Below are 12,439 nucleotides of genomic sequence, written 5' to 3' on the forward strand. Positions count from 1 at the left end.
CACAGATCGCTGATCACAGATCACCATAACAGATATAATAATGAAAAAGTTTGTAGTATTTTGAGAAATACCAATGAGTACATACTCTTGGAAAAAATGGAATCGATAGACTTGCTGGATGCAGAGTTGCCACAAACCTTCAATTTGTAAAAATGCGATGTCTATGAAGCACAATAAAGTGAAGCACGATAAAACGAGGTATGCCTGTACCTATCACACAACTGTTGCCAATTCAACTATTTACAGATTTACAAAATATTGATGTCAATTACATTAATTAGCTGTACAACCCTAAGCCTTAATCAATGCAATTTTTCCATTATCGTAAACCAAAACTCAGTACCCCGTAAGCAATAACCCTCCCTTTCCCCCTCCCTCCTACCTCTAAACCCACCGCCGTCGAGTCGAGGAACCACTAATATACCTTGGTGTCTATACATTTGCCCGTTCTTATCTTTTTATATGTGATGTCATACATTATTTGCCCTTTTGTGATTGACTTCACTCAGCATGTCTTCAAGCTCCATCCATACCTAGCATGTATCAAGACTTTGTCTTTCTGGCTGAGTAGTATTCCATTGTATGTATTTCTGTTTATCCATTCATTCTTTGATGGATATTTTGATTGTTTCCACCTTTTGGCTATAATGAATAATGCTGCAGTGAACATTGGTGTACATATGTCTGTCTGCAAGCTGTTTTCAAGTCCCTTGGGTATATTTCTATCACTGGAATTGCTGGGTCATATGGTAGTTCTATTTTTAGTTTTTTGAGGAACCACCACATTGTTTTCCTCAACGGCTGTACCATTTTGCATTCCCACCAGCAATGGATAAGGGTTCCAATTTCCCAACATCCTCACCAACATTTGTTATTTTCTGCAGCTGTTATTTTTATCTTAACCATTCTAGTGGGAGCAAAATGGTATTTCACTGTGGTTTTGATTTGCATCTCTCTGATGGCTAATGACGAACATTTTTTCACGTGTTTGGTGGCCATTCGAATGTCCTCTCTGGTGAAATGTCTATTCAAGACCTTGGCCCATTTTTTTTATTTGGTCGTCTTTGTGTTGTTGTCAAAGTTTTAAACATACATATTTTGGTTATTAGATTCTTACCCGATATATGTTTTCCAAAGATATTCTCCCAGTCAGTAGCTTGTGTTTTCATTTTTTTGGTAAAGTCTTTTGATGAACAAAAGTTTTTCATTTTTATTCAGTTCCACTTATTTATTTTGTCTTTTGCTGTTGGTTTTCTTGTTATTACGGTAGATAATCCATTGCTAAAAGCTAGGCCTGACAGTGTTGCTCCTTCATTTTCTTCTAAGAATTTTATGGTTTTAGTTTGCATATTTAGGTCTTTAATCCATTTTGCATTTGTTGCTGTATACAATGTGAGGCACGGATCCTGTTTCATTTTTCTGTATGTGGAAATCCAATTTTCCCAATACCATGTATTGAAAAGACTCTTCTTTCCTCATCAAATGGACTTTCTACCCTTGTCAAAAATCTGTTGACCACAGATGTGTGGCTTTATTTCTGGACTCTCAGTTCTATTCCATTGGTCAATGTGTCTATTGTTATGCCAGTACGAGTCTGTTTTGATTATTGTAGCTGTATAACATGTTTTAAAATGAGGAAGTATGAGTCCTACTTGTTCTTCTCTTTTAACATTGCTTTAGGTTTTTTTTTTAGCTATTCAGAGCCTCTTGCCATTCCATATAAAGTTGAGGATTTGTTTTTCCATTTCTGTAAAGAAGGCTGTTGGAATTTTGATCGAGATTGCGTTGAATCTATAGAGCCTATTGTTAATGAAGAGGGGGAAAGCTATCATTTGATAGTCCAGGATTTTAAAGATTTCGATTGTCTCTTCTCCAGGGTAAATAACTCATGCCCTTTAAAATTTTTCAAGTTCTCATTGTCCTACCTTTAATCATCTTTGTCATTCACCTCCAGACTATCTCTTACAGTGATGTCTTTAAACTTTCATTAATAAGGAGCTAAAAAAAAAAAAAAAGGAGCTAGCTGCTGAAAAATCATAAAACAGAAGGAGGCTATTTGCTTAAGAAACCAATGCTTATGGGTTGTTTCACTGAGTTTTCTTTTAACAAATCTGCATCTGAGAACTGGTCAAAACATTACTTTAACAGCAACAAGCTACTTTTAATAAGAATATTCCTCATAATATGAGTCACAAACGGTATACATACATTTAGCTTTCTGCTCTTCACTAATAATCGAAGCTACTCTCTTGGTAACTGCCCAGTTCCACAGTTTTACTGCCATTTTTTCCACCTGGGTAAAGAGAAACATTTGTTTGGCCAGTTTAAATGTTGTGCATTTAAAATGCTTTATGCTTAAGTGACTATTGTGAGTCATTTCCAGGTCCTCCATAATCTTGTCCCATTCTACCTCCCTCCCCCAAAAAACTTATACACCGTTAGGATAATTATCTCATTAGCCCCTGAACACAACTTATTCGTTCCTATCTATATACCTTTATTCATACTATTGCCTTAACCTGACAGACCTCTCTTCACTTTGTTTTTATGTAACTCAAATCCAGTTCACTCACCGGTTCCATCCACGAAGTTTCCAGCAACCACTACAATCTGTATTATTCTCTCTCTTCCATGAATTCCTGGATTCAGTTTCACTCAATTTAGCAATTAATTATACCACTTTGTATCATCTATATTTTAATGGTTTTAGCTATTATCATTTCCCAACTAAGATCCTTGGTATCAAAGATAATGTCTTGTATAACTTATGCAGCACTTATTTGTTGTTGTTGTTAGGTGCTGTCGAGTCAGTTCTGACTCATAGCGACCTTATGTACAACAGAATGAAACACCACCTGGTCCTGCACCATCCTCAAAATCATTGCTATGTTTAAGCTATTGTTGCAACCATTGTGTCAATCCATCTCATTGACAGTCTTCCTCTTTTTCGTTGACCCTGTACTTTACCAAGCATGAAGTAGAATTTCCAGTACCTGTCAAAGTGCTAAACAAAGGATACACATTAAAATAATATTTGTTGTTTTGTTACGCTTTGTCTGGAGGTTGGGAAAGGTTTCTAATAATAACTTCATTTGGGGTTTATCTACCAGGTGGAACTATTGCCTGAGATCAATATGGCACAGCCCTGGCCTAAATCTTCAGGGTGATATGGAGATTTATTATAGAAGCTATATCTTATGATAAACATACCAGTAGTATCTGATTAAGAAGAATATTAAGTGGATAAACCAAAAGAACACAACTTGTGCGCAATGATAGTTCAAATTTGTATTTTAGTTTTAAGTTTTTCTTCCAGTGCCAGTTTTCTCACCTACAGTTCTACAAATTTTTCTGATAAGTTTCCCTTTAAACGGATGATTTATTTAGCTTGGTTGTCACTTCACTAACTATTCTGGGGCTAATTCTCATGACCATCTCCACCCTCTCACATAGTATTCCCGGGCCACAGTTGACCAAACAATGATTTCCATATGAAGTAGTATTTATTTTACCAAAAACACATGAAGTTAATATTTGACTCCAAATTGCTCAGAGGAACAAATGGTTTGAGGTACCTGGGCAGGAGATAAAAGGGGGGAATGAACACCCAGAATAAAACAGCTTAAAGAGGTTTCCTTCTTTGGCATTTTTGGAAAATAATTTGTCAATATGTATAAAACCAACCAAACCAAACCCACTGCTGTCAAATCGATTCCAATTCATACCAACCCTATAGGACAGTGCAGAACTGCCCCACAGGGTTTCCAAAGCTGTAAATCTTTACAGAAGCAGACTGCCACAACTTTCTCCCACAGAGCAGCTGTTGGGTTTGAATCGCTGACTTTTTGGTTAGCAGCCAGGAGCTTAACCACTGCGCCACCAGGGCTCCTCACAATATGTATAAAGAGCCAAATTTTCATTCCTTTTGACACAGTAATTACTCTTCTGAGACTCTATTCAAAGGAAATCATTCAAAATGGAAGTAAGGCGTAAACTTTTCACTTAATAGTGTTCCTCATATAATTATTTGTAATAGTGAAAACTGAGAATCTAAATATCCATTAATAAATAAGTAGAATAATTACGACAAATCTCATAGATGGAGTATTATTCAACCATTTAAAATAGTGGTCATGGAAACTATGCTTAACATTGAAAAATATTTATTATCTGCCTAGTGAAAAGAGCAAGATACAAAATTGTAGATACAAAAAAAAGTACATATATAAATTTTACCAAGAAAAAGAACTATAATAAAATATTGAATTTTGGTTCATATTATGCATGCTGAAGCATTTAGGGTGAAGTATACTGATGTCTCCAACTTACTTTGAAATACATTCAAAAAATAAGGTAGGTTGATGGGTACCCAAAAAGAAAAAAAATCAAGCCTGTTGCCGTCAAGTCAATTCCGACTCACACGGACCCTACAGGACAGGGTAGAACTGCCCCGTAGGGTTTCCAAGGAGCAGCTGGTGGATTCAAACCACCGACCTTTTTGGTTAGCAGCCAAAGATAGATATGTAATAAAGCAAATATAATAACATGTTAACAACTGTAGAATCTAGGTGGTTGGTATAGATGTGTCCAATGTAAAATTCTTTCCACTTTTCTGTTTAAAAATTGTATACTAAAATGTTGAGAAAAAAACAAGAAGTTATGTGTTAGGACACCCAAATCACACTGCATGTACATTATAATTATAGCTATATAAAATTTTAAGATGGAAATTACTGAAGACAGCATATTAAAATCATTGTAGTTGCATTAGAGCTGTGTGATTATGGGTGATTTTTTCTCTATTTTTCAAAATTTCTGTAAAATTTTATTATCTTACCTTTTTTCATATTTCCTGCATTGTGTTAGAAAGAAAAGGATATGGCGAATCGAGTATAACCACTTTATACGCTTATTTACTTAACAAATATGTATTGAGCACCTAATATGTGCCAGGTGCTGTGCTAAAAAAAAAAAGCTTGGTTGATGCAAATGTGTAATGATAAACACAGTAAATGTAGGCAGCAAACAGAACTAAATAATACGAAGATTAGGCTTTCTAGAAAGAAAACAAATTCAAGCCACTTCCAAAACCAATTTCACATTTTTTCACCACATCAAAGATTCTGCTTCTAGATATGGCTGGCATTTGTCTCTCCCAACTCCACAGCACATTCCTACAGAATCAAAGCCTCTTTTCAAATTACAATCCCTAACAGGGACGGATGACCCAGTAAGCAAGGTAAGCATGAGTGTACTTGTGCTTACTTAGTGAACTTGTGTTTACCTTGCTTATTGGATAATCCATTCCCCGGTACTAGCATGAGGACAGATATATAGATCAATGAAATACAACAAAGAGTTCAGAAATAAACACTCACATTTATGGTCAACTGATTTTTTACAAGGGTGCTAAGACAATGCAATGGGAATAGTTTTCTCAACAAATGGTACTGGGACAACTTGATAGCCACATGCAAAAGAATGAAGGTGAATTCCTTCCTCACACCATACACAAAAAGGAACTCAAAATGGCTCATAAGCCTAAATATAAGAGCTAAAGCTAGAAAATTCTTAAAAGAAAATATAAGAGTAAATCGTCATGATCTTGAGTTAGGCAACCCATTGCCATTGAGTTCATTTCTGACTTATAGCGACCCTAAAAAGGACAGAGTAGAACTGCCTCATAGGGTTTCAAAGACTATAAATTTTATGGAAGCAGACTGCCACATCTTTCTCCTGTGGAGTGGCTAGTGGGTTTGAACAGCCGACCTTTCAGTTTGCAACTGAGCACTTATGCACTGCATCACCAGGGCTCCTTTGAGTTAGGCAAAGCCTTCTTAGATATGACACCAAAAGCACAAGCAATAAAAGAAAAAAAAATAAATTGGACTTCATCAAAATTAAAAACTTTTTTGCTTCAGAGAATACTATCGAGAAAGTAAAAAGACTACCTACAGGAGAAAATATTCACAAATTCATATATTTCATAAGGGAATTGTATCTAGAATACATAAAGAACACTTACTACTCAATAATAAAAAGAAAAATGGCTCAAATAAAAAATTTGCAAAGGATATGAACAGACATTTCTCAAAAAAAGATATACAAACAGCCAGTAAGTACATTAGCCATTAGACAAATGCATATCAAAACCACAATGATGCCACTTCATACCCATTGTTGCTGTCGCTGTTGGGTGCTATTGAGTCAGTTCCCACTCATAGTGACCTTATGTGACAGAGTAGAACTGCCGCATAGAGTTTTCATGGCTGCAATCTTTATGGAAACAGATCACCAGGTCTTTCTCCTGCAGAGTCACTGGATGGGTTTGAGCTGACAACCTTTCAGTTAGCAGCCAAGTATTTAACTGTTGTGCCACCAGGGCTCCCTTCATACCCACTAGGATGGCTATAATAAAACAGACAGATATTACCAAGTGTTATCAAGGATGTGGACTGCTTGTGTTGCAGTTAGTTTGAAAAACATTCTGGCCATTCCTCAAAAGATTAAATCTAGGGTTTCCATATGACCCAGCAATTCCACTCCTAAGTATACACTCAAGGGAAATAAAAATATTAAAACCGGTACACTAATGTTCATAACAGCATTATTCATAATAGCCAAAAAGTAGAAAAAACCCAAATATCACATCAATTGACAAATGGATAAACAACGTGGTATGTCCATACAATGGAACATTAAAAACAAAAACCAAACCCAGGCCCATTATTCAGCAATAAAAAGGAATGAAATACTGATACTTTCTTACCACATTGATGAACCTTGAAAACATTATACTAAATGAAAGAAACCAGCCACAAAAGACTACATACTGTATGATTCCCTTTACACGAAATATTCAGAATAGACAAATCCAGAGAGAAACAAAGTGAATTGGTGGTTATCTAGTACTGGGGTAGGAAACCCTGGTGGTGTAGTGGTTAAGTGCTACGGCTGCTAACCAAAGGGTCGGCAGTTCAAATCCGCCAGGCGCTCCTTGGAAACTCTACGGGGCAGTTCTACTCTGTTTTATAGGGTCGCTATGAGTCGGATTCGACTCGACGGCACTGGTTGGGACTGGGTAGTACTGGGGTAACGGAAGAAAATGGAGAGTGGCTGCACAGCGTTTCTTTTGGGAGTGATGAAAGTGGTCTAAACTTGATTACGGCCACAGTTGCGCTACTCTTGTGAATATGCTAAAAGCCACTGACTTGTACACCTTAAATGGGTGAATTGTACACTATGTGAATTATATCTCAATAAAGCTCATATAAAAGAGAGAGAGAGAGAGTTACAATAAACTTTCTTCAAGGCAATTTTCAAATTAAGTGACAGATCTTCATTTAAACATTAGAAAAGTTAACCACCATGAAAACACCACCTAAAGGCTTATATGCAACTTAGCTCCTCACTGTCCAGCAGTTTCCTACTTTGCCGCCTGGTGGCACAGTTGTTAAGAGCTCAGCTGGTAAACAAAAGGTTGGCAGTTAGACTCCACCAGCTGTTCCCTGAACACCCTATGGGGCAGTTCTACTCTGTCCTATAAGGTTGCTATGAGTTAGAAACGACACGACGGCTACAGGTTTGTTTTGGTTTTTTTTTTTGGTTTATTCACCTCAGCCTGTCAATTTGTCATACTGTGGTGTCTTGCGTGTTGCTATGATACTGGAAGTTATGCCTCTGATATTTTAAATAACAGCAGGGTCATCCATGGTGGACAAGTTTCAGCAGACCTTCCAGACCAAGACAGACTCGGAAGAAAGGTTTTACGATCTACTTCCAAAAATTAGCAAATGAAAATCCTATGGTTCACTACAGAATATTGCCCAATATAGTGCTGAGAGATGAGCTCTCTAGGTTAGAGGCACTCAAAATGTACAGTGGCCGCAACAATGGACTCTAGCATACCAAGGATGGTGAAGATGGTGCAAGATCAGGCAACATTTTCTTCTGTTGTTTAAACGGGCTTGCCACAAGTCAGAGACAACTGATGGCAACTAACAACATCTACCCAAGACCTTATATACATTATTTCTTTTAATATTCACAACAACTCTGGAAGGTGGGTATTATTATCTTCCTTTAACAGATGAGAAAACTGAAGCTCAGAGAGATAAAATAATAAATATTAAAATTAAGCACATTTTTTTATTGGTTTCTAAAACTTCATTTTCCCTAAATGTTCCATTAAAAGCTTGAAAAATCCAAAAATAGACTTGTATATGCTTAACAATGGTTAATCGTGAGTATTACTTTTTAATTTATGCATTAGTTAAAATGATGACTCAATGAAAATTATAAATAAAATTTTTTTTATACCAACCTGAGCATCCTGTGTTTCAGCCATAGACTCCCTGTTGATTTTTGCTATATCCGTGAAGAGTCTATCAACTGCATCAGGTATGCTAGGTGAATTAACTTTTACAATCAGGTTGTCAACGATTTCTGAAATAACAGTGGATGATAAATGTGCTGTGAACCACCACATTGGCTAAAAGAAGCAAATCATTTTGAAACCTATTCCTACTTTGAATAAGGGTGGTCTTTGGCCAAATTAATATGGCATGAAGGAACTTGAAATGATTCTTAGAGTAAAACCAAACTGGAGATAGAAAGTTTTTTAGCTAGAGTACAATTTTCAAATAAAATTTGTAAACTCTTTTTTATAACTTAACCACTATTACTCAGTCTCAGAAAGTAAAATGCATTGACTTCACAAACAGTAATGTTATAAGTAATCTTGAAAGTACAAAACTGAAGTTAACAACGCCTTCAAAACTGGAAACTGTAGAAATTTTGAAGGGAGACTGGCTATGTGTCATGCAAAATTTCATGAAATATTTATTAACATTTTCAAGCATTAGACAGACATAACTGACTTATGCTGCTTGAGGTCTTGACCCTATATTGTGAAAAAACACAACATGGCCAATTAGTGATTACATTAACCAGTTACTGAATCTGTACAAACAATGTCATGATTTTCTAAAGAGCCTGAGCTCCAGGCTCCATATAGCTGAATCTTACTAGGTCATGGAGTTTCCTAAAACCCCAGCATGATGTCGAATAACAAAATGGTTAAAGCCCTAGATACTATCAAAATTTAAGTTTTTCCAAACTCATGATACAGAAGACTCCATAACCTACATGTCTCTAATTCTTGTAACATTCCTGAGGATCAAACTATCAAGAATGTTAATATTCATAACAATACTATAAAAGCACCACCTGAACTATTTTAACTTGCTAAAATAAAAAAATTCAATTAAACATCAGAAAATAGATTCACATAAAGACTTCATAAATCAAATAATGCTCACATATACTCACACACACATCTTTTACAGGACATGGAAACTTCAATACCCACTGCATAGGCAGAGATATCAGGGAAAACATATTACACATATTTTGTACACCTCAAGTGATAAGACGTACAGTTAAGTCCCCGACTTACGACATATTCAAGTTACGACAAACCACACTTACGATCATCTACCTTCAAGGCATACTACTTATGGACTACGTTTGCTCAGGTGACAGCTGCAGTAGATGGAGGTGTGGTAACATTACACAATTTCTGGAAGGATTATAATATTTTTCAGTGTATTTGGAACATTGCAGGGGAGAAAGTTACAGGAAAATGCATGCAGGGGATATGGAAAAAATTGCTGAGTTATGTAACACCTTCCAAGCATTTGATCACGATAATATGATGGAAGAGATCGGTGAGAAAATCATCCATATGGCAAGACCGCTGAATTTAAAACTTGATATTGTTGATGCGGAACAGCGCATACATACATCAGGAAGAAAGGGAATTGACAGGTCAGGACTTAATTGATTTTGAAGAGGAAAGAAGTGCTGAAGAAAAAAGAAATAATGAGGAATAAGATGAAGTAAAAAAAAATTTACAGTAAAAGGAGTAACTGCAGTTTTTTCTAAACTAAATCAGGGGCTTCAGTTGCTTGAAAACAGACCCAAACACTGATCAATTTGCTTAAGTCGACAGGCAGATTTGGGAAACAGTGAGATGTTACCGTGAAATATATGAAGAAAAAGACCATGCAGACAACTCTCACTGATTTGCTGACTAGAAACACCATCCCCATTCCCAGCGCTAATCCTGATGATCCAGAACCTTCCATAAGTGGAGTTATTACCACAACTGACAAAATGCCAACGTCATCCAATTCTTCTTCATTGTCAGAGTAAATTTTTATGATTTGTGTGTTTTTTAACATATGTACATGTGTATTAAAATATATCTGTAAGTTTATACATAATGTTTCCAACCCCCAGAGACAAAGATCGGATTTATAAAGATACTGATAATAAAAGGCAAAAAACAATGAAAACTTAAAAAAAAAAATGAGGTATTCAATCCACATCAGAACTGACTTACGATGGAGTCATCAAAACGAAACCCTGTCGTAAATCAGGGACTAATCATATACGAAAAGAAAAACCTTTAGCTTCCTTTCTCTTATAAATTATTTAGTGGAAAGACTGATATCAAATCTCTTTATTCTTCTAAGATTAGGGCACAACAGCCTAAGAAGCATATATTACAGCCTCTGCTCAAAATATTGATAACACATTCAGGGAGGTTTTAAAAAAAATGATGTTTTCTAAAAACCAAATATTGTTTTAAAACACATTTTTAAAAATATTTTTGAAAAGAAAACAAAATCCCAATGTAATTTTTTTTTTTTACAAGATTAATACGGTGGCACGTTCGGAATTAGAATGGGACAGGTAACATCGTGCCTGGATAGAGGGGCAGTATAACATGAATTAACTAAAGACAAAGGAAAAACAAATGGAAAGTGACAAGCACAAAGGGGAGCAGCAGCAGTTATTGGACTGAGTAGCTAAGACTTCCAACCAGCCGATCACCTGGTCTGTCCACTTGGCTTTTTCTTCCCCATCATCAGGGAAACATCTCCCAGGACTAGGCTCCTAAATACCTGGTTGGATGATGCACCTTGTACCATGTCAATAACAGTTTCCCTTTTCTTATCAATTTAGTTCAACAGATGTTCACCTCAGACAGGGAAGACAAATGAGACACCATTTCAGAAGAGAAAAGCTACTTGCTCTGAGCATCTTCACTGCGTAAGAACGTTTACTAGAGTAATAACAACAAGGAGAGTGAGCAGAGGTCTTGCGACAGCCCAGCCTGGACCAGGAATAAAGAAACCTTCCTTCCTTCGTTTACTCTGAGAGCAGGTGAGTTTGGTGGCCCTTGTGGAAAAGGCACTTTAACCGGACTGCTAGAGAAGCCCTGAGTGAAGGCTTACAGGGGATAGGGTTTCTAGTCTGAGGCTTGCACTGGTGGCAGCTTCACCTTTGTCTCTGCTGCTCAGAATGCAGGGGCTTGGAGCTGCAGCAAGACTTCATTTGTGACCCAGCAATTCCACTCCTAGGTGTATGCCCAAAAGACCTGAAAGCAGAGACTCAAAAAGAGACTTCTACACCAGTATTCATTGCGGGACTACTCACAGTAGCCAAAAGGTGGAGACAACCTAAATGCCCATCAAAAAATGAATGGATAAACAAAGTGTGGTACATACATACATACAATGGAGAAATGAAGTCCTGATGCCTGCTACAGTATGGATGGACCTGGAAGACATTCAGCCATGCAAAATAAGCCAATCACAAAAGGACAAATATTCCATGGCCTCACTTACATAAAAAGACAAGAAAAGGCAAATGTATAGAGACCAAAGTTTATTAGTGGTTACTTTTTTTAGCAGCAGGAGGGAGGGGGGAAAGGGAGATTAATGGTGATGGAAAAATCGCATTGAATAAGGGTATTGTTCAGCCGATTATTATAACTGCTGTCACTGAGTTGTACGCTGCCAAAAAGTAGAACCGGCAAAGGTTGTGTGATCCATATATTTAAAATGAAAAAAAAAAAAAGTAGCTGCTGACGCTGCTTATGCACAGCCAAACACTCTTGGGATATGGTTACTTGGTTTGGAGGTTTAGAGTCATGGTCTCATGGGACATCCCAGTTAATTGGCCTAACAACGTGTTTAGTGCTTCTGTTCTACCTCCTTGTAATCACCTGGAGCAACAGAGGAAGGAGAGTCAGAAATCGGAGGAGGATATGGAATATGTGGCTAATTGCCTCCATGAACAACTGACTCCTTTGCCATGAGACCAGAAGTGGATGGTGCCTGGCTACAATTACTGAACTTTTATTATTATTATTATTGTGCTTTAAGCGAAAGTTTACAAATCAAGTCAGTCTCTCATACAAAAACTTATACACGCCTTGCTATGTATGCCTGCCTAGGTGCTCTCCCCCTAATGAGACGGCACACTCCTCCTCTCCACCCTGTATTCCCCACGTCCATTTAATCAGCTGCTGTCCCCCTCTGCCTTCTCATCTCCCCTCCAGACAGGAGCTGCCCACATAGTCTCATGT

General features: G+C 37.0%; 1 protein-coding gene across 1 annotated transcript in view; it reads right to left on the minus strand.

The window, feature by feature from the left end:
- TEX11 (testis expressed 11) overlaps positions 1–8,488 on the minus strand; it is a 472,254-nt gene extending 463,766 nt beyond the window's left edge. Inside the window, 2 exon segments of the mRNA XM_064278445.1 lie at positions 2,209–2,293; positions 8,324–8,488. Coding sequence (XP_064134515.1) covers positions 2,209–2,293; positions 8,324–8,488 — 250 coding nt within the window.
- Between the last annotated feature and the right edge of the window lie 3,951 nt (positions 8,489–12,439).

The sequence above is a fragment of the Loxodonta africana genome, chromosome X, assembly GCF_030014295.1.
Source record: "Loxodonta africana isolate mLoxAfr1 chromosome X, mLoxAfr1.hap2, whole genome shotgun sequence".
Lineage (NCBI taxonomy): Eukaryota > Metazoa > Chordata > Mammalia > Proboscidea > Elephantidae > Loxodonta > Loxodonta africana.